Source organism: Corvus brachyrhynchos, unplaced genomic scaffold (assembly GCF_000691975.1).
Source record: "Corvus brachyrhynchos isolate BGI_N302 unplaced genomic scaffold, ASM69197v1 scaffold136, whole genome shotgun sequence".
Classification (NCBI taxonomy): domain Eukaryota; kingdom Metazoa; phylum Chordata; class Aves; order Passeriformes; family Corvidae; genus Corvus; species Corvus brachyrhynchos.
Window position 1 is genome coordinate 7,172,135 of NW_008239080.1, and position 20,401 is coordinate 7,192,535.

Consider the following 20,401-nt stretch of genomic DNA (forward strand, 5'->3'; position numbering starts at 1 on the left):
TCTTTTTCTGCAAATTGTGGAAATCGACACCAGGAATAGTTTTTCCTTTGCTGTGTCTTTTACAGTCTGCTGTCTGATAATGCTGGCACAAAAAGCTGCTTTGGGGTACCAGCCCAAAAAGGCTGAGACCTCTGCAGAAAGCCTCCTCCTCTTGGGGAATGAGTTTTCTTCCAGTTTTATTGAGGGGTTCAACATGGACTTTCATTTCTTGCTGTCTTTGCTATAGCTAGGCAGAGTTTGTTTCTGGTTTCTTAGTTGTTTCATTTACATACATGCATTTTTAGTGTCTAGCAAATGTAGCAATGTATGTAGCAAGTCAGTTCTGGATTGAGCTTTTTTGTAAATTTTTGTATAACAAACCTTTGGTTTTGTACCGGCCTCTCCCATCTGAAGCCTTTGCCTGTGAAAAGGGTAGTTGAAGTCAGATGCAGGTTTTTGGCTGATGCAGTGCTGCATAACTAGACCAATCAGTACTGGATCAAAAGAGCAACAAATTGATTAAGTGGGGATCTCAAACAACAAAATGAATCCTCCACCAGGGACTGGGTTTTGTGGCAATATGTAATAGCTGACAAATTTTAAAAAAAAATGGGGTGACAAAAAAAAGGGTGCTTTCTCTAGATATTTTTTTTCTCCTTGTAATTATATACTCATTTCTCACAGCCTTCCTGTTGTTCGCACTTCTGGTGACACAAGTTATATTTCCTTATTCCTAGGACACCAGTGTGCCAGTGCTGTGGCCATTCACACAAGCGCTTGCAGTACCGTAGCTGGTGAGGTTTTGTCCCAAAAATGCACTTTCTTCTGAAGTGTTTCCTTACTCGGGCTGGGCTTCTTAAGTCAGAAAATAAAACCAGTATAAATCAGGGCTGCAAAATACTTTTTAACACTTCTTGTTATTTTGATCAAGCCCTTTTCTTTGTGCCTGGTGACCAGATTCCAGTGGTGTTTCTGTGGCTTTCTGTGGGTCAAAGCGGTATGACACGAAAGGGAAAGTCTCTTCTGTGTGTCCCTGAGAGGCCTGCAGGGAACAGTGGGTGGTGGTGCAGGCACAAGTCCCTGGGGAGCTTGTCAGCCTCCTGCCTGGGGCCCTGTGGTGCAAGGGATATGGGCTTATTTAGAAGACCACAGAGTGGAAATGCATGACCTAAGCCCCTTGTATTTGCTTGGTCCCATGGGAAGTCGGAGCCCCTGCAGGCTTTCCAGCACTGGCTCCCAGACCCACTTCAGACTGGGGAGAAAGCATCATTTGCATCCTGCTTGGCTTTTCTTGTTAGACCTGGAAGAAATGGAGGTTTCAGTCTCAGCTAACTAAAACCAGAGGATATATGATTAACTTAACTTGTTTAAATCAAAAATCCCCTGGAGAAGATGGGGTTTTCATGGGTGGAAGAGAGAGGTTTCTTTAGGTAGAACTAAAAAAAAAAAAAAAAGATACTAATTTTTTTTCTTAGCAACTACATCTAAGCTTGTGTAATTGTTTTGGTTGGTGCTGTGGGTATGCTGACAGTTTGTGTTGCTTATGTTATTTCCCCCTAGCTAAAAATTGTTGTTAATATTAGTACTTTAGGAAAGGTGAAACACCAGGAAGTGAAAACCATTCTATTAAAAGTGGATACAATTTTATTAGTGAAAGTTCAGTACAATTCTGTATAGAAAAGAGGAAATTGGAAAGGTTGGGGGCTTTTTCTTAATCAAGAAGAAAATTACTTCCTCTTCTCTTGAGAACAGCTTCATGCACAGTTGTCCCTGCTTGTGGACAGTGTTGCTGCTTCTTTCCTTCTTTAACCGTAGTGAGGTACCTCAGTGTGAGTACCTCAGTGTGCAGACCAGGTGCTACCAGTAACTAGTGGCCACGTGAGGAGCTGACAGGTGACATTTGAATCAGTCTACTGATGTTGGATGAATTTTATCTGGTAATGGCTTAGCAGTAAGCAGTTTCTGGAACTGGAGATGGTCATGCCATAAGATGCTGTGTTTTCTCCCTGGCCTCTGCAGCCCTCTCTGTCACTCAATGATTGTTGATCTCTTGGTTTTATGGGCTGTTAATCACAGCTGTAATCAGTCACCTATCTGCAGGTGATAGCAGAGCCAGTTTTTACTTCTTTCCTCCTTCCCTCTTCCTCCCTAGCTAGCCTTGCTAGTTATTTAAGATTCTTTGTTAAAATAGCTTCATAGTATTTATCTGAAAATTTCAGTGTTGCTGGCTTTCTCAAAGTCCAGTCCTCCTACTCACTGAGGGATCTTTCAAGATGCCGTATTTTATTTGCATGTACAAAATACAGAATTAGAAAGAACTTCAGGTTAATCTGAACTCATTATTTTAAGCTTCTATGCATCTCTAACTATGATTAAATACTTCGGTGGGAAGTGTAGCTCATACACCAATGTCTCTCTGAGAATAGAATAAGCTTTATGTACTGAGAAAGCCCAGCTTTATATGCTGAGAAAGCCCATTATGTTTTCTGGAATTTTTGCATACTAGTATTTTCTTTGTTAACCCTAACAGAATGTGTTCAGATGATTAAACTATTTTCCTGAGCAGAAGAACTAACTGTCTCCTTTTCTTTCCATTTCAGTAGGTTGTAGAATGGAACTTGTGGATAAAACAATCAATAGTTACTTTGATGTTTGGCTTGGACCCAGAGGTAAGATTTCTCAAAAGTTAACACATAAATAAAACTGACCTTACTAGAATATAGGAAACATTTTTCCTCTAACTTGACATTGACAGGTGACTACTTTGTTTAGGCTCTTCAAAGCATGTATGATAGTGTAATAAATAGGAGTCTACTCAATGCTTCTGATCATTTGACCTGAAGAGGTCATTCTTCTTACTATCAGTTAAGCTCATGGTGTTTGTCTTAGTGAGTGACTTACCTCACTCGGATCTTTGCTGCTTTTTTTTTTTGTTAATTTAGTAATAGCTTTTATTCCAAAATAGCCACTTTAATTTGCATTTAATTAAATGAAAATACTCTTGCCTTCATAACTAGAGCTCCTATGGAATTTTTCACTAAAAATATCTGTAGTTTTTGGAAAACACTGCTTCTTTGAAACCATTCTTTTTTAAAGAAGCAATAGTTTTGGTGGGTTTTGCCCTGGGAAAAACTCTGCAGGTGGAGAAGTGCAATCCTGGTCAGTGTGAGGGAGGGAGAGGCCATGGGACCAGGAGAAGCAGTGGCCTCATGCTGAGGGCTTGAGTAGGATGGTCTAGTTCCCCATGGTTCTGACCAGGGGAATTAAATGACTGCATCCTGCACAGAGTGTGCCGAGCACTGCTGGTCAGTGGCATGTGCTTTCTTCCTCTGACTGCTGCAGTAATGCCTTTTCTCTGTCCCAGTGAAGATCTAGTGATAGGGCCCCTTCTTCACAGGACAAAGTCCACAGGAAGTGGAACAAGCCTCTCATTCTTCTAAGTGTGTTTTCATTTGCTTTTATTAGTATCTCAGTGCCCTTGTTGCCCCTCTCTTCATACTAAGCCTGTGTAAATTAGCCTGGATGTTCTGATATAACATATTGCATGTGCTGGCATACGGTCTCTATTTGCTGTGTGTGAAAAATAATGAACCATAAAGGTGGCAAATCCAAACAATTCCCTGGCTTGGCTACCTACTTTCCAACCTACAATTTTAAGGCCTCATTTCTTACATTCAGGATCCATGTATGACTTCTCTAAAATTAAGTCAAGACTGTGAATGACAGCAGTACTTGAATTGTTCATTTATAGTTTGGTTAACTTGGTTTCAGTACTTTGGGCTGGCTTTAGTGAGAGGAGTGAGATACCGTGCTGTTGCCAGGTATGGACAACACAGTTGTGGTTCAAAAGGATCACACAATTGTTCCAAGTGTTCCCCTAAAATTCTCTGGTTCAGGGTGGTTTATGTGCTTTTCCCAAGAAGTTGAGGTGTTGCCAGCTGGCCTGGTTGCTCGGGCTGAACTGACTGCTCTGTGTTCCGTTGCTCGTACAAGGACTCCAAAATTTAGTTCTTTCTAATAGCACATACAAAATTCTAATTGTATTAGTATTGACTGGAAAATAATTATCAGGATCATCCACCAATAACTACAGAGGTATCTGCTTCAGTCCTAGGTTTGCTAACTCTAGGAAATAAGGTGTCTACCATCGGAAAGGGTTGGTTTGAGAAAATAAAGGGGATAGATTTGTTGAACCATTTCTTTGTAATTTAAGCTTATCTGTGGTATTCAAGTGGGTGACAGTTCTGAATGGTAATGAGTATTTTAAAATAATAGTGGTAATAACTTAAGAGTATTTTTGCCTTAGGAAAATAATTATTTCTGCTTTCTTTAATAAATACATAAATAAAATATTGTTGTTTGCAATTAGCATTGTGGCCCTTAATAAAAGGGCTTGCTGCACTTCCTTTGTCTTTCTTTGGTATTCCAGCACTGAAAGCATTTTGGGTGCAGCTATTTTTAGATGTGTTGAATTCTTCTCCTTACAAAATCTTAGTGTTTGTATGTTTTTGTTTGTTTGTTTCAGACCCCAGAGTAAAAGGATGGCTTCTTCTGGAGAACTATACACCTACCTTTATCTTCTCAGTCTTGTACTTACTAATCGTATGGCTAGGACCAAAGTACATGCGGAATAAGCAGCCGTTCTCATGCAGGGGTATTCTAGTGATCTACAACCTTGGACTTACACTGCTTTCTCTATATATGTTTTATGAGGTAAGAGAAAAACGGTTGGTCAGGCTTATTTTGCAGTGTCTGTTTTAATTACATTGGCTCGTGTTGAAAATAATCTCTGAGCACAGTGCTCCTAAATTGGGGAAGCAATCTGCAACCATTTTCAATGTCACTTCTCTGGGGAGAAAACCCTGATTGTAATGTTACCTCTAAGGATCAGGTGAAACAAATCTTTCTTTAAACATCCTTGCTGGCCTCGGTTAGCAATGTTTCAAATGCGCTTTTCTCAGTCAGTGCAAGTGAAGGCCTGATCTGTCAGCATGAACTTGGCTACTCCTTCAGTAACTTCTCCTTGCTCAATGTGATTGTGCTGGTGCACTGTACAAAGTACTTTGTAGCAAAACTGTGGCTTTATCTGGAGGGCAAAACATGTTTTGTTTACTTGTCTTTAGTCATGCACACACTCCTTGCATCTATTTTTGTAAGTTTGCAATAGGTTCTTTTGCATCCTCTTAGTTTTGCTGGGAAAAAAAACGTTGCTGAAACAATGCCATTGTGATTCATGTCTTTCTCTGAATTTAAAATCTAAGCATACAAATATATTTCAAACTGAATTGAACTTTCTGTAGACTTATTTCCTTTCATAAAAACCCAAAGATTTAGGCAGTGTAAAGTTTCCACTTTCCAGAGAGCTCTTCAGCTGCTTTTACTCAGAACTGTGTATTTTTGTTCAAGTGAAAATGAAGAACTACGGTCGTGTAAATAACAATGTGGTCAGAAAATTACTGGTTTGCTTTAATGTACAGAGTATTCTGGCATGCTTTTAACCAAAGTATTTCTCCTTTCTGTAAGGAGATATTCCATATTCAACATCCTCTTTTCAATTCTTTCAATACAGTCTTTTCAAATACAACCTAGGACTAAAACTACTACCTCTTTTTTTTTTTTTTCTTTTTGCATGTGCTTAGAAGTGTATACAAGCTGCAATTTTCCTTTAAGTTTGTAGTTAATTCTATAGTGTTTTACAAGGTGAGTGTTTAGAGATGAAGTGATTTAAATTCAATGTTATTTCTCTTGTGTAGTGAATTGTCTACTCAGAAATTACTGAGTTGGGTTATTAAGGACTTTGATACTTAATTGTTCAGTTGGGAGCAGTTTTGGATTCAGTAGGTGCTGGGAACTACTTGTGTTCTTGATGTGCTTACATTTCTAATCTCCTTGTCAGGGTGTTACAAGCCAGAAAAAATGTGTATTGATCAGTTTAATTTGTGTAAATGCAGGGTACATCTGCATTATTTTCTTCAGATATTATTTACAATTATATAGTGATCTATTGTTTTAACCTCCAGTTATGTTATTGAGAGTTTACAAGTGCAGACTTCCCTTCAGTTGTACCAAGTGTGGATAAAAGTCTCAGGATAGCCAATCTTTCTTCCTTGAATACTTGGAATAATACTCATAGTTTCTAAATTACTGTAACATTCTGCTGTGTTACAAAACCTGCTGGTAAATTTAAACAAGAGAAAATACCTGAACTGTTGATCCTACGGATGCCTTTTTCTCACTAACAATAAACTGGTGACCAAGAGAGGACTGTTCATTATATGCTGAAGAAGTCCTCATACTTGTAACCAGATACATAGCTTTTATATTGTGGTGCAATGACACAACTAAAATACAGTGAATATTAAGACCACTCCTTCCTATATAATGAAATGCTTTATGTTAAAGTGAGTGTTGCTCCTAATCTAATATTATCCATGTGGAAGTGTTCATTAATATTGTAAATATACCTTCCCCTTGTAAATGGGCATACACAAAGCTAGAGCATTACGAAGATTATTAAATGCATGATAGTTGCAATGAAATGTGGTTGGCAGCACTAGCAAGCTGGATGTGAGGGTAAGTGATGCTCTGCAACATGGGACCTATCCCATAAAAATGCTGCAAAGCAGAGAGCCATGCTGACATAACACCACACTGCTTGATGCTTGCAGGGAGAGAGCCAAGGGCATAGGGAAAAAATGGGCTCTTGCACCTCCAGGTATGTTCTCTATCTGAAGTACCTGTACAGTTACCTCTCTTGGTGCACAGCATGTGATAACCTTGCTTATTTCTCATCAGTCTTGGAAATTTCCTTTGAAGGATTAGCCATATATCAGTAGCACTTTATAGTACATTTACTTGCTTTAAGACAAAATGATGAAGAACAGCATTCAAAAAACTTGTGTAACTCCCTGTTCTTTTCCTTGTTGTCATTTTGAGTTTCAGTTGGATTAAAATTTTTCAGTCCTACTGCGAGGAAAATCATAAAATGTCACCATTTATGAACTTGTTTAGTAGCGTGTCTGAAAACAAGTTGCTTTAATAGCTTGTGTACAATACACCTGAAACACTGCTTTGAAGTTTTTCCTGAGTTATAGCTCTGGTGATTTCAGGTCATGATTCATAGCATCACAGCTCAGTTTGCGTATTATGTGACCAAAACAAGTTCAAGTGAGGCATCCTCCCAACTGGGATGAAAAGGATGACCTACTTGGTTTTCTGACCTTTATGTCTGAATGGTTGTAAGAAATAACATGGGGGAAATTGGCATCATAGGATTTGTGTAACTCTAGGTATTGTGTACTTTGGTCTAAAATCACTAGAAATCTTAGACTTCTTATATGGAATTCCTAATAGTTTCTGTCTGTGCTTGCTATACCTTTTTTATTTGGATATTTAATGACTTGGCTGGGTTTTGGTACTCACAGAGAAGCAGACTGCACTTGTCCCAGACAATATAAAAGGCAAGGCAGATCTAGGGGAGCTGGAGAGATTTCTCCAGGTTGATTTGTCACATACCTTCAGGAGGACGGGATGTTCTTCAGGGGCAAACAGTGTTTTTATTCTGTAAAAATCTACAGTGCTTGGACTTCAGGGAGAAATAACAGTCCTGTGTCTTGGGCAGGGGCAGCAAGGGGTGGCTTGCTGCATGGTGGAGGAGGTGTGTAGCGGGGCTGGTAGAGGGGTTATAGGGATTATAGAGCAGGGCTGATCACCTGCTGACTGGTACAGCCGTGTCTGAAGGAGCTGCAGGAGCAGCTGGAACAGCAGAGGCAGCACTGCTTCCACCTGTGTTGCTGCTCTGCACTGGGATCACAAGTGATGAGTAGGGCCCTTGCCTCTCTGCTTGAGTCTCAGCTGGGTAATATAGCAAAGAAGGGAGAGCGCCAGGTACCCAGTTACACAGTGCACAGGCCTATGATATTTTGGGGGTGTTTGTTAGCAAAACTAGCCAAGTGCTCTGTATCACCTGGGCTTACGTTAGAAAAACTGGTCAGCGTTGAAGGCTCACTTTGTTAAGTGATTTCTTTACTGTCTTTTTTCTTCATCTGAAAAATTAATTCCCTACTGAATCTGCTTGAGAAAAGTGATAGATTTTCCTGGTGAGGGAGGTGTTGCATATGCTGTAGGAAAAGTTTTAGGAAGTAGGGGACTCTGTGCAGAGGTGCTGTGTCACATGAGCCATGGATGGCAGCTAGGCTGCTCTTTCCTCTCCCCTTTCTTTCTCCACCACCCTGAAGCCCTTATCTCTGCCCTGGGGTGCCTGCATTCATGTAAAGATAAAGTTCCGTATCTCTGCAGGCATTTGCTTTCTTTGATCAGACATCAACTTCTGTTTCTCTTCGCTCTAATCTAGCTCTGTTTTGAACCTTGTAAACCCATCATGCCTTGACAGCGTGATGCAGTGCTAGGTGCCTTATCTGCCCCTCTCCAGTGAGTCTCAGACTTCAGTTTTATCATGAGAAAAAACAAAATCCTCCCCAGTAACACCTCTCCTCCAGCCCAGTCAGACTGGTGTTAGTGTCCTGGCTTATTTTGGTAGCAGAGTTGATAAAAAAGCATGTGCCACAACATTTTAAAGAATTCAGCAAGAGAATAACAAAATGAAAGTAATATGAAAAAAGAAAACTTCATTGCAGGGGAAGAAAGTGTGAGTTGTTTCAGCACAAATGCAACCTTGAGCTGCAGGTTTTCCCCCTGAGCTGAAGGACTTAGCGTTAAGTTTGAGTACCATTTTAATTGGCTCATGAAGAAACTGCCTTTTTGTGCAGTTTAGAAACCACAATAAGTGGTTTGCTCAAGTGAAAATGGTTATAATTGGCCTTTTCTAGACACGTTAATTTCTCAAGAGAAGATTTGCCTGTGGTTGTTCATCAGCAGTGCCATCAGCAGACCTGGACTGCTGCCAGCCTGAAGACGAAGGACTTCCTAGAGACAGCGGGCAGCGAAGTGTTGTCTCAAGGCTGTGTTGGTTGAGGAGCCACCACTCTGTTCCTGGGCAAGTTTCAGACCTACTGTACAGTGATGTAAGGAGGGCTTGGAAACGCTGGCCATCCAGGGAGCAGACTGCAACAGCTGTGAGCAAGGACTTAAATGCACTGCTGGCAATTTCTGAGCCCTCCTTATCGCTTTTGTGGTGGCAGGGAAGCAGCTTCCTGGGGCTGTACACCCATGCATAATGGAGCCATTTGGGAGCCATTCATGGTCATGTTACTGAGTGATCTATTGGTTTTGTTTTCTGAAGCCTTCCAGCATGTGATGAAAGCATTGTAGGTGCAAAAAATAGTGATGCCAGGCAAAGGAGCAGCTGGCTAAATGGGGAAAAAGATTATTTACATGTTGTATGTTGCACCGAGTAAGGTTTGTGGGCAGCAACAGCAGTTTGTGGGCAGCAACAGCAGGTTTTTACCAATTAGTTCCTTCTGGGAAGTGGACAATTAAATTATTTTTGTAGCTATACTAACTATTTATATGATAAAATATGCTAACATTTCCTACAAATGTTGCTTTGCTTATATCATTTGTGGCTGTGAGAGTATTACAGTTCCTAGCATACAATATGTTCTTTTGTGAACAAGGGAGTACTCAGGTTGAGCTGAAGCCACTGCTCATAGCTACACTGATGCCATTGTCCTTTAGAGAGGTGGGATCCATGGAGACACCTTTGGCTTCATTACGCTTTAGGTGGTGAACCTGTACCACTTGCAGGGAAAGCTCTGTGGATTCACTATGCCAGCCTTTACTGGGGAGTTTATGGAGTGCAGCATTAATGATGGATGTTGTTTGGATTAATTACAGTATAAACAATGTTGATTATGCTTCTATTCCTAGAACTGTAAGAACTGTATGAAAACATCTGTAAGCTCTTAACGTGGTCACAGCACGATGTGGTCTTCTGTCTGAGGGACTGGTGGGCACTTGCAAGGCCACACAGTCTCCCTCAGTGGCCTGAAAGTGGCTTGGTGCAAAGCTTGCTCTGGGGCATAGCTGGTCCTTTAGCAAGGTACCACTTTTAAACTGGTGTCCTCTGCGCAGCCCTGCGGCCAGGACAGGAGTCCTTCCATGGCTGCCTTGCCTTTGTTGATTGGGTAGGAAAAGTGCCTGGGTCTGCTGCTGATGTGCATGGCTGCCCTGCCCTTGCTGTGGCAGGGTGCTATTGATTTATTTATCTCTAATACATGAGATACTTCCAGGTTTATATATTATGATAAACTAGATGTACATTTTTTCCCCTAAATTGCAGCAATAGTTCTATCTTAGAAGGTCAAAAATAATGACCTAGGCTGACTGAGTATTTTAAAAGCTAATTTAGAGGGAAAATGAGGCATGAAAGAAATAACATTGGGAAACAGTAGATAATTTAAGTGATAATCTTTATTGAACCTTTTAAAATTAGCTTCCTGTTCACAGTTCTGAGCAGCATTTAGTCATACCAGTTATTGTAGTCCTTTAATCAAATGATAGTTTAAAATTACTTACAGTACAAGGAGTTTCCATGTGGCTGGAGTCCTTCCATGGCTGCCTTGCCTTTGTTGCTTGGGGAGGGAAAGTGCCTGGGTCTGCTGCTGATGTGCATGGCTGCCCTGCCCTTGCTGTGGCAGGGTGCTATTGATTTATTTATCTCTAATACATGAGATACTTCCAGGTTTATATATTATGATAAACTAGATGTACATTTTTTCCCCTAAATTGCAGCAATAGTTCTATCTTAGAAGGTCAAAAATAATGACCTAGGCTGACTGAGTATTTTAAAAGCTAATTTAGAGGGAAAATGAGGCATGAAAGAAATAACATTGGGAAACAGTAGATAATTTAAGTGATAATCTTTATTGAACCTTTTAAAATTAGCTTCCTGTTCACAGTTCTGAGCAGCATTTAGTCATACCAGTTATTGTAGTCCTTTAATCAAATGATAGTTTAAAATTACTTACAGTACAAGGAGTTTCCATGTGGCTTTGCAAAGCTGTTTTTTATTCTGCAGGTAGATAAGGCCAAAATTGTACAACTTGCTTCTGCCTTTCAGATGTTTTTTGAGATACCTAACAATTCTATTTTTTTTCACTTGGGAGTCACCTAAAGTTTTTACTCCTCTCCTCATGCTAGTCCCAAGAGGAAAAACATCTTTTTAGACAATGTCCAGTGATCCCTTCTGTTGAGATATTAAAGGGGATCTTGTTCATGTCCTTGCACATGCTCCCTCCTCCCATTCCACCCTCAACCTGTCCTACCATCTCCAGCCTGTGAAAGGGTGAGGTGTGAACATCCAGCATGGATCTTGTTTCTCTAGAGATTTCAGCCAGCCCCACCACAGCGGGCACCCTGTCATCTTTCATGACTAATCATTGGACATTACTCTTAATAGTGATTTCATTATGTTTGAGGTATTATTTGTTTTGCCAGGAAGTCAGGCAGGCAACAGCATATCCTGCAGAGGAAGTCACTTACATTGGGAAGGATGTAACGTGCTTGGGATGAGTGAATTGCTTGAAGAGATCTTGAAGAATGGCAATGCAGTGAAACAATCTGTTGTGAGCTGTTAAGAGTAGCAAAGCTGAAAATACGCTCTGTCACATGGTTGAAAAAATTGTAGTCACATCTTGAGTATAAAATTTCTTAAAGATGTAACAATTTCCAAAAGTAATCAGAAGAAAAATGTATTTACTGAACTTTGGTTATTTACTTTCTTCAACAATGAGATCATCAGCAAAGAAGGAGATTTCATGAGAATCTGTCTGGAATATGACTCTGAAAATACACTGTGTGGGATAAGTGGGGATAAAATGATACCTCCTATTTTTATTCTGGTATACCCCAGTTGGGAGAACTTATTAATTCACCCTTCACTATGATTTGATCACTGCTTGGAACTTGAATTCAACCTCATGCCACTCTCAGGTGCCCAGGAATCTCTTGACACCAGATGTCTGGGCAGAGCCACTGCGGAGGTGCCATGGAGTTCAGCCTTCTCCCCAAATAACACTTCATTTTTTTTATTTGCTCAGCTGGTGACGGGAGTATTGGAAGGAGGATACAATTTCTTCTGTCAGGATACACACAGTGGAGGAGAGGCTGATATGAAGGTACTGTAATCGAGACTTAGAGCTGGTAATGTTTCAAATTGTCCACTTAAGTGGAGAGCAGAACAGTATTGATTAAGCACATTTTGCTTAAACTCTAAGCTTTCTTCCTCCTTTTGTGATACAATGGACAATGCACTGTCAAACATAATAGTTAATCTATGATATATTCACAGTTGGTATTTTTGTGAGTAATTATGTGCAAATTTTCGAGTGTTCTCAGATCAAAAAGTGAGGACCTGGTCTTCAGACTGTATCCAACCACTCTGTGTTGTGACTACCCTTCTCTTTCTGAGATGTGGTGATGATTTCTTCTGGTCCCACTTCTGATCTCTCCTTTACAGAGAGCACTGCAGCACCAGCTCTGGTTAAGTATTTTCTTGTTTCTCCCTGGACAACCCAGGTGCACAGCAGTAGCCTCATAAAACAGTCTTTGTCATCCTGTTTTCAGCAGTAGCTATAGGTTTGTACCTCGATCTCCTATGGAGAAACCTGAGGCAGAAGTATTACAGAAGACCCCAGTAATGTCTTCAATCCAAGTAGTGCAGCACAAAATCTGGATTTTAATTACTTAGATAGCATAAGAGTTGAAAGCCCCCTCAATGTGCAATGCTTCTAAAACTTGCTTCCTTCTTTCCAGATCATACGTGTCCTTTGGTGGTACTATTTCTCCAAACTCATTGAGTTCATGGATACCTTCTTTTTCATTTTGAGGAAAAATAATCATCAGATCACTGTTCTGCATGTCTACCACCATGCAACAATGCTGAACATCTGGTGGTTTGTTATGAACTGGGTGCCTTGTGGTCACTGTAAGTACTTCATTATGGTGGGGGAACATCTGCAACAGGGGCTTCACTTTGGTGGTCTTTTGATCAAACCAAACATCTTCGGTACCTTCAGCTGCAGGATTTGTTCTGTACCATGTTAAGCTGCTTTGCTGAATTTTAACTGTTGTAGATAGTCGCAGGAATTAAGCTGCCAGCACAGCCTCTAGGAAAGAAGTGTCTATGTAGTTTGAAGAATTTGTGTGACAGTGTGACATTTATCATGTGCAGTAGCCCAGGTCAGATACCCATCAACCTTGCTTTCTCTATTTCTGCTGTAGTTACAGACCCTCTGATGAAACAATACTCTCTTCCAAGTCAAGCCAGAAGCTTGTTTCAGCTGAAAGACGGCTAAGAGGGATTCTTGTCCTTGTATCTGTAAAGTTCACTTGAGATATGACTTTCTTAATTTAATCTCATTATACCACTAGCCATAACAAATGATTTCAATTAAAATCTTGTCCCCTGAGCACTAATGAACATGAACAAATGAATCTTAAGTGGAAGATTTCCATGTCTCTCTTGTCTAAATCCTGCTAACCTTTGGCAATCTGGCTTTGATTCTTTACTGTCATTGCATTTAGCTGACATCTAGCTTCCGAACTGCATTAGCATGGCTTAGTTGTGGTTTAGATGTGCAGCTTATAGATAGTGGCTTTGTTGAACACTATTCAAAAGAAACCTTTTCAAACCCAATGGATGTGACCTACTGTCAGTGCAGACCAAGAGGCTGCGTTCCTCAGGAGTCTGCTCTCTGAGCCAAACAACATAGAAACTCATATTTGTTTTGTCTTGTCAGCACAACAGTGAGTAATACTGAACTTCTAAAAAGTCTGCATCTGGAAATGCATTCTCCTCCAAGGAAGTCAATCCCTGTTCATACAGCAGTCAAAACTGTATATACTTAGAATCTATCTTGTGTTCCTGTGGTCTTGAAAACACTTTGGTGCTATTTCTAGTCATGTGTTTTTCTTCTTCCAAGCTTTATGTTCTGTTGTGTCGTCACAGTTCTATGCAGTTCAGTGTTAAGATAAAAGTTTCTTTAAGGACTAAAGCTGCTGTAAACAAGGACAAATAAGTAGCTAACATGCAGTTTCTGAAGGTATCTGAAGCTTTTGGTTATAAATGACAAAATTGGCTCCTACCTGGAAGGAACTGAAATCAACCTAAAAGTAGATGGGCGAAGCTATTGATTGATTGGTATGTGAGCATTCCTCCTTTCAATCAGCTTCCTCAGTTCCTCTGGGAAACTACAATGCAGATGTGATAAAGAGTAACCTGAGGAAGCAAAACCAGAAGGCTGGTGTAAAGCACGAAGCTGCAAAGCAGCTCAGCTACTCCATTGGGTGAGCAGAATGAAAAACAGGGTTAAAAAAAAACCCTCTTGCTTTTCTTCTAAGAGAAATCATATTTTAAATAGAAACATTTTGAACTTGTTATTTTTGTAGCTTCCATGAAACAGCATGTTCTCTCCTTGTAATGCAGCGTACTTTCTTTTTCCCTTGCCCTTTTTTTAGCTTACTTTGGTGCCACACTGAACAGCTTTATCCATGTCCTCATGTACTCCTACTACGGATTGTCTGCTGTTCCAGCAATGCGTCCTTATCTGTGGTGGAAGAAGTACATCACTCAGGGGCAGCTGGTGAGTGATTTGCTCTTCAGTGCTTCAGCAGGCTTTTGTATTTGTGAGGAGGTCCTCTTGTCTTTACACCGAGTTAGGAAATTTTGGCAGGGGATAGCAGAAGGGAGAATGAGAGGTGGTACCTTCTACATCCTGTAGTACCTACATCACCTTAGAAATCCAGCCTCTGCCTGTCCATTTGCTCTGTTATCAGGACAGTGGGCAGCTGGGGACTGGTGGGGTCTATGAATCAGTGCTGAGGTCACCATATTGTGTGGCTAGATGTATTTGGGAGTTGCAGTGCTGGGATTTCTGGGACTCAGTAGCCAGGGAGGAGGCTTTTCTTCCAAGCCTGCTTGAACTAGCCTGCTCTTCCCTGTGCTTGCCTGGTCAGGCTGGGACAGACCAGAAACGGAGTGCAATGCTGTCCACAGCTAACAAGGGCCATTCTACTCCTTTGAGACAATACCTTTTCTGTCCTACTTTTGCATGCAGTTGCAAATGGTTTATTAAAAACTATTCAATATTTCTGCTCTCTTTCTGCACTTTAAATGGGCAGATTTTTTCTCTTGTAATTCTGTGTTGGACTCCTTGTGTCCGCTTGCATTGTTTCTAGTGTGCGTGGTAATGAAGCCTGACCACCGTGTGCTGGAGGTGGTAAGAGCAGTGAAATTAAGTAATACAGCACATGCTGTAGTGATACTGCACAAGAACCAGGTTTCAGTGTGTACAGCATGTTAGAACAGCTCCAGGAAATGTGTATCAGTGTTCTGTCTTCCTCATTTTGTTGGTGGGGAAACCGAAACCTAGACATAAATTATTTTGTTATGTTCTTCCCCTCCCCCCCCCCAGTACCCTCTCAGAGCTGTGAATAGTTTTTTTAGCACTTTCCTTTCTGAAGGAGCGCTAAGTATTGTAGCTGTGGGCTCATTATTTTCATGGAAGGCATGGGGGGGTTGCTTTGGTTTGAGGTTTGTTTCTGTTTTTCCTTCCAGATTTAGGCTCTGTTCTTCATCCTGGTTGTTCAAGTGCTACAGTGTGCAGCATCTCAGTGCTTCGGTTGCTCTCCTGGCTATTGTCATAGCTGCTTTCACTTCCTTGCCTGCTCTGCATGCATAGCTGTTAGAGCAGCAAAATAGCTGAGCAGAACAAACAGTCTTTCCCTTTTAAAATAAACATTCCCTAATCTGGTAGCCTTCATGTGAGGATGAATTTTGCCTAAGGCCCTCTGCAGCACATAAGCCCAAACTCTGTTTTCCTAAAAGAGATAATTAAAGATAATTGGACCCTGATCCTCCTCCCTGACTCCCCAGCTTCCCTACAGCCTTCACCGCAAAAATTCTTCCACTGGAGCCATATGTCAGACAGTTCTTGTCTGTGGGAAGGGTTTGCAGGGGTCCCCATGTAGACCAAGTGACCCCAGATCTTCTGCAGCTGAAGCAGCGAGATGCAGATCTCCATTAGGATGGTGGAGTCAAATCCCAATGAACTCTCACTAGGAAGAAGGTGGTCTTTCCTCCTTGGGACATTTATATATCAATTCTGCATGGGTTACTCTAATGTTCTAAAATGGAAAAATACAAATAAACACGCTTAACAGGATACCACAATCTGAATGTCTGCTAAGTCAAGTTTATGGAAAAAATACTTGTCAAACACACAACATTAAATTTTTTTTTTACTTGTTTTGGAAATAACTGTTGAGATTTTGGTCACTAATGGATTTTTTCCTCCTTCCATTAATGTGCTTCATTTCTCTTATTTTTTGTTTTCTCTCCCCAGATTCAGTTTGTCTTGACAATCTTCCAGACCAGCTGTGGTGTTGTTTGGCCATGTGCATTTCCTCAGGGGTGGCTGTATTTTCAGATTTCTTATATGATTTCTTTGATTATCCTCTTCACAAATTTCTATATTCAGGTAAAAGTAACATTCATCAACTCTTTCTAGCATTCTGCTGGCTGTATCTCACTGGAAAACTGTTACAGAAAATGCTTGAAATGTCCTTTTGCTGTCCTTCACTAACATGCATGTGTTCCTGAAGTACTGCACTTTATCTACCCTCTGCTTTCAAATCTTCTGATGTTTTGTACCCATAATTCAGAATGCTTCGTAATTTTAGTAAGCCAGAGTGATTAAAAAAAAAAAGGCTTACTATTGCAATTTTAACTGCAGGTAAGGGAGAGGAAGAGCTTTATATAAGGGACAGATTTCTAGTCTGAAATAAACCAGCAGCATGTGAACCTGTGAAACACCTGAAGGAATTGTTCATTTCTGCTTTTACAAGGGCAAATGCTTGTTTTATGTCCAGCGAAACTTCCTAACCTCACAACATGAAGACATCTGGGTTTGGTTCACTTTTACAGGCATTTGTTTTTATTTTCATATGGGAAATTAGTGTGTTTAGTTGTGTTTCTACAAAGCTGTTTTAATGTTTGAGAAGATTCAGACTTGGTATGTGTTGTTCCGAGCAGTTCATAACTGGGCTCTGTACAAAGATGTTCTACTGTCTGCAGAAAATCAAACCAACACAGCCTGCTGTCCCCAAACAAGCTAACTCTGTTGTATGTTTCAGATGTCATTTGAGAGATTTGGGCGTTTCGGTTTTGGTGAGAATGATTCATGGGGGAAAAACAGCAGGCTTCCCTGGCTGTTCTTCTGGTACTTCTTATAATCAGTCCCATGATTTCTATCACTTGCTGCATATGAACATGCTAGTTAAACATGATAGTATATTCCAGATATTACTTGATTTTCTTTGTCAGTTTTGCTCATATTTGAACTTTTAACCATTTTAAATTCCTTTGACGCAGAAATTTGGGGAAACATGCTTTTGTAAGGCAGCTGGGCCCCTTTGAAAAAAAAAATTAATGTATATTTTTTCACTGTCTCTAATTTTTTTAGATAGTCTCCCTGATCCTGTTAGTTTTTGATTCTCGTGTTAGCCAATGAAAATTCCCTTCACATTTCTATCTCTGAACTTCCCTCACTGTTATTGTTTGCCTACCTCTTGTTCTGGCTTTGTTCAAGGTACTGTCACTTGCGGTGCCTCAAACCTCCTTCCTCAATGTCATTTTGAGTATATTCTTATGCCATAGTCTGCTCATAAAATCGCTTCCCTTGTTGCTAATTTCCTATTAACATAACACTACCATCATACTGCCAAGCCTTTTTCTTTTCAAGTGAACTACTCCTCTCGCTGCGATGAATGAAAGGCGTAGTACAGTCTCACACACAAAAAGTGATAGAGCTTGTTAGACTCTAACCACCGGCACAAGGTCTTTAAAAATGATGAATGCAAGTTTACTTCTGTGTTTCTAGAGTTACTGTGAGGAAGTGGTTATTTATATCTAATTGAACAAAACCACGTGTCTTTCCGTGTATTCTAGACTTACAACAAGAAGGCATCCTCGAGGAGGAAAGAGTATCAGAACGGCTCCACGGCCATTGCAAATGGGTACACAAACAGCTTTTCTTCCCTTGAGAACAATGTGAAACAAAGGAAACAAAGGAAGGATTGAAGACCAAACTGAAAAACCATTTTGATAACCCCAACAACAAAATCATCTGATTGTAAGCACAATGAGAGTTGTGCACTAATATTCTAATGGCTACTGTAACTATTCCTGCCTAGAATAGTGTGATTTATGTAGGACTTAACCAGTGCAAACACCCTAGAAACTGTATACAGAACAAAAAGTAGGTTAAAGTTTAAAAATAATTCTGGGCTGTCACTGACCCTGCTATAGACTGTGGAAGGGAGTATTATCGTATTATCCGACACTGCTGTTGCCTTACTAGTCAATATGATAGGTGCTGAATTCTGATTCACAATTTGAAAACACTGTAATCTAAACCTCCATTTTTTAAACGATAGATCATGCATGTGATTGTAGAGATAATTTGTATGATGCTGGTTTCAGTAGATAAACACACATGCCTTAAATTAAAAAGCAGGGCCCAAAGCTTATTACTGGTTTAAAAATTAGGGTATGTTTCAGCTTTTCAGTTGATTGACTTTTTATTAAAAAGTCATTTAGAAGAATCCATTGATCATTTTACTGTTCTGTATGTGATACACAATGCTACGTATCTCTTACTTGATACAGTGAAATTGAAAATGGCGCATTTAGTTTTGTATATTTGGCTTTAGTTGACTCAACAGTCACAAAACAGATGGAAAAGTTATTTTACCTTTTTAATAGATCTTATTTTTTTATTTGAAGTACGTCACTAACGTAAAAGTAATTGGCGCTTACACAGTCAAGTAAGATTTAAATATTGTCTCTAAAGTTTAGAGCATATACAGGGTGGACCCATCTATTCTTTTTACTTTTTTTCTGTTTTTTCTTTCTTATTTCTGAGAATTCTTAAATGCTAAATGAAGAGTGGTTTCCAATATGAAACTGGCAGTTTCAAGTGTTATTACCATAGCCATATCCACATTTTAGGAGCTACTGTTTAAGTCTGTAACATATCCAAAAGCATATTTAAAGGTGGAGGCAGAAAGATGCTTTTCTGATGGAATTGTCTGTATTTAAGTTGGTATCTGAACTGTTCTTCATGTAGCATACATTCACTTTCAAAATGTGCCTAACACAAAGATGTTTTTTTTTTTCCAAACAAGCAAGTTATACAGTTTAAGTCATAGCTAATGTTTTTTAAATGTTGCTGAAATGTGCTGGAAATGTCTGTTTCTGTAATGTGAGTTGTGTATATCACTGGTAATGTTTTGGCTTGTTATCTAAGGATTTGGTTTGAGTGCTGGTTAAAAGTTACTCCTTCTTGTAAAATCCTGTCTTGCACATATGAGGAGTCAGTTGCAAAGCCAGTATCTGTTGCTGGTATTCTGGTATCTGCCACGGTGGAGTCCAATAAGATCTGAAAAATTAAATTGTGCAAGACATTCTGCTGGTCATTGCTCAAGTTTAACTGTTTGTTTTTTTGATATTTATATAAATGCCAGTTTTAACACGTTTAATTGTTTTTAAATCTTTTTTAAAATTTTTGCACATCTCTTGAGGAGTTAATAAGTTCTCTTACTAGCCTTGTGGGTTTTCATTCCTTGTTTTGAAGGAGGCAGTGTCTGTTTTGTTTACATTATCAAAGCTTGTGCGTGTGTCTTCATTTCTAGGTACTGGTTTGCAGAGTCTTTACATAGCTCAGTACAGCAGCTATAATGTTCAAAATAGGCTGTCTAAATGTGCTAGAAATAAACCTTCGCTCATCTGAATATACTTCATTGTTAATGTTTGACATGGTTTAATCATTAAAACACTTTTGATGATCTCTGTCTGAATTCTGTGGGTTTGTAGAGATTTAATGCATTGCCCCATCCTGTGTCAGGCCAAGGAGGAGCCACCATGATGGAAGAACAGCTGCAGATGTTCAGAGACATGTAGCGTACCAGAGACTTGGCAAAAAGTTCTTTACAGAAAGCTTAGGCTGTTCCTAAACACTGTTCCCTTGCCTGGCTGTAGAAGTACTGGTCCGTGTGATGGATTTAACTCCTGCTGGGATTACTGGCTCACTGAATGCAGAGCAGCCCCAATAGCTCGAGATGATGAGTGCCAGGAGCAAAGCTTGACGTGACTGAGAGGGACTTTCTGTCTTAGCTGTCCTGTCTATAAAATGGGGATAATACCTCTCTCCAGAACTGGGAGCACTTTTGCAATTTCCTTATAGCTCCCCTTGCCCTTAGGTGATTGTTTCGGAACCCTCTGATTTGAGTGTTCAATCAGTACATTGCAACACCCCAGATAGGCTGGTGATGGACTTGATAAAACAGAGCTATTTGTGTAGCTGTCTGTCTTCTCACTTGCAGGCTCTTAACACAAAAAACCTAGACCAGGGAAATGGCTTTACACTTCGTGTGAAAGGCTCAGAGGTTTCATGCTATGTTG

General features: G+C 40.0%; 1 protein-coding gene across 1 annotated transcript; it reads left to right on the forward strand.

Annotated features, from left to right (window-relative positions):
- The first annotated feature begins 679 nt into the window (after positions 1 to 679).
- Positions 680 to 19,789, forward strand: ELOVL5 (ELOVL fatty acid elongase 5). Its single transcript, XM_008637640.2, has 8 exons — positions 680 to 773; positions 2,580 to 2,648; positions 4,505 to 4,692; positions 11,979 to 12,056; positions 12,694 to 12,865; positions 14,398 to 14,522; positions 16,284 to 16,418; positions 17,888 to 19,789. The coding sequence occupies exons 2-8, from the start codon at positions 2,591 to 2,593 to the stop codon at positions 18,017 to 18,019; spliced, it is 888 nt and encodes a 295-aa protein (XP_008635862.1). The 5' UTR covers positions 680 to 773; positions 2,580 to 2,590; the 3' UTR covers positions 18,020 to 19,789.
- Positions 19,790 to 20,401: the final 612 nt, after the last annotated feature.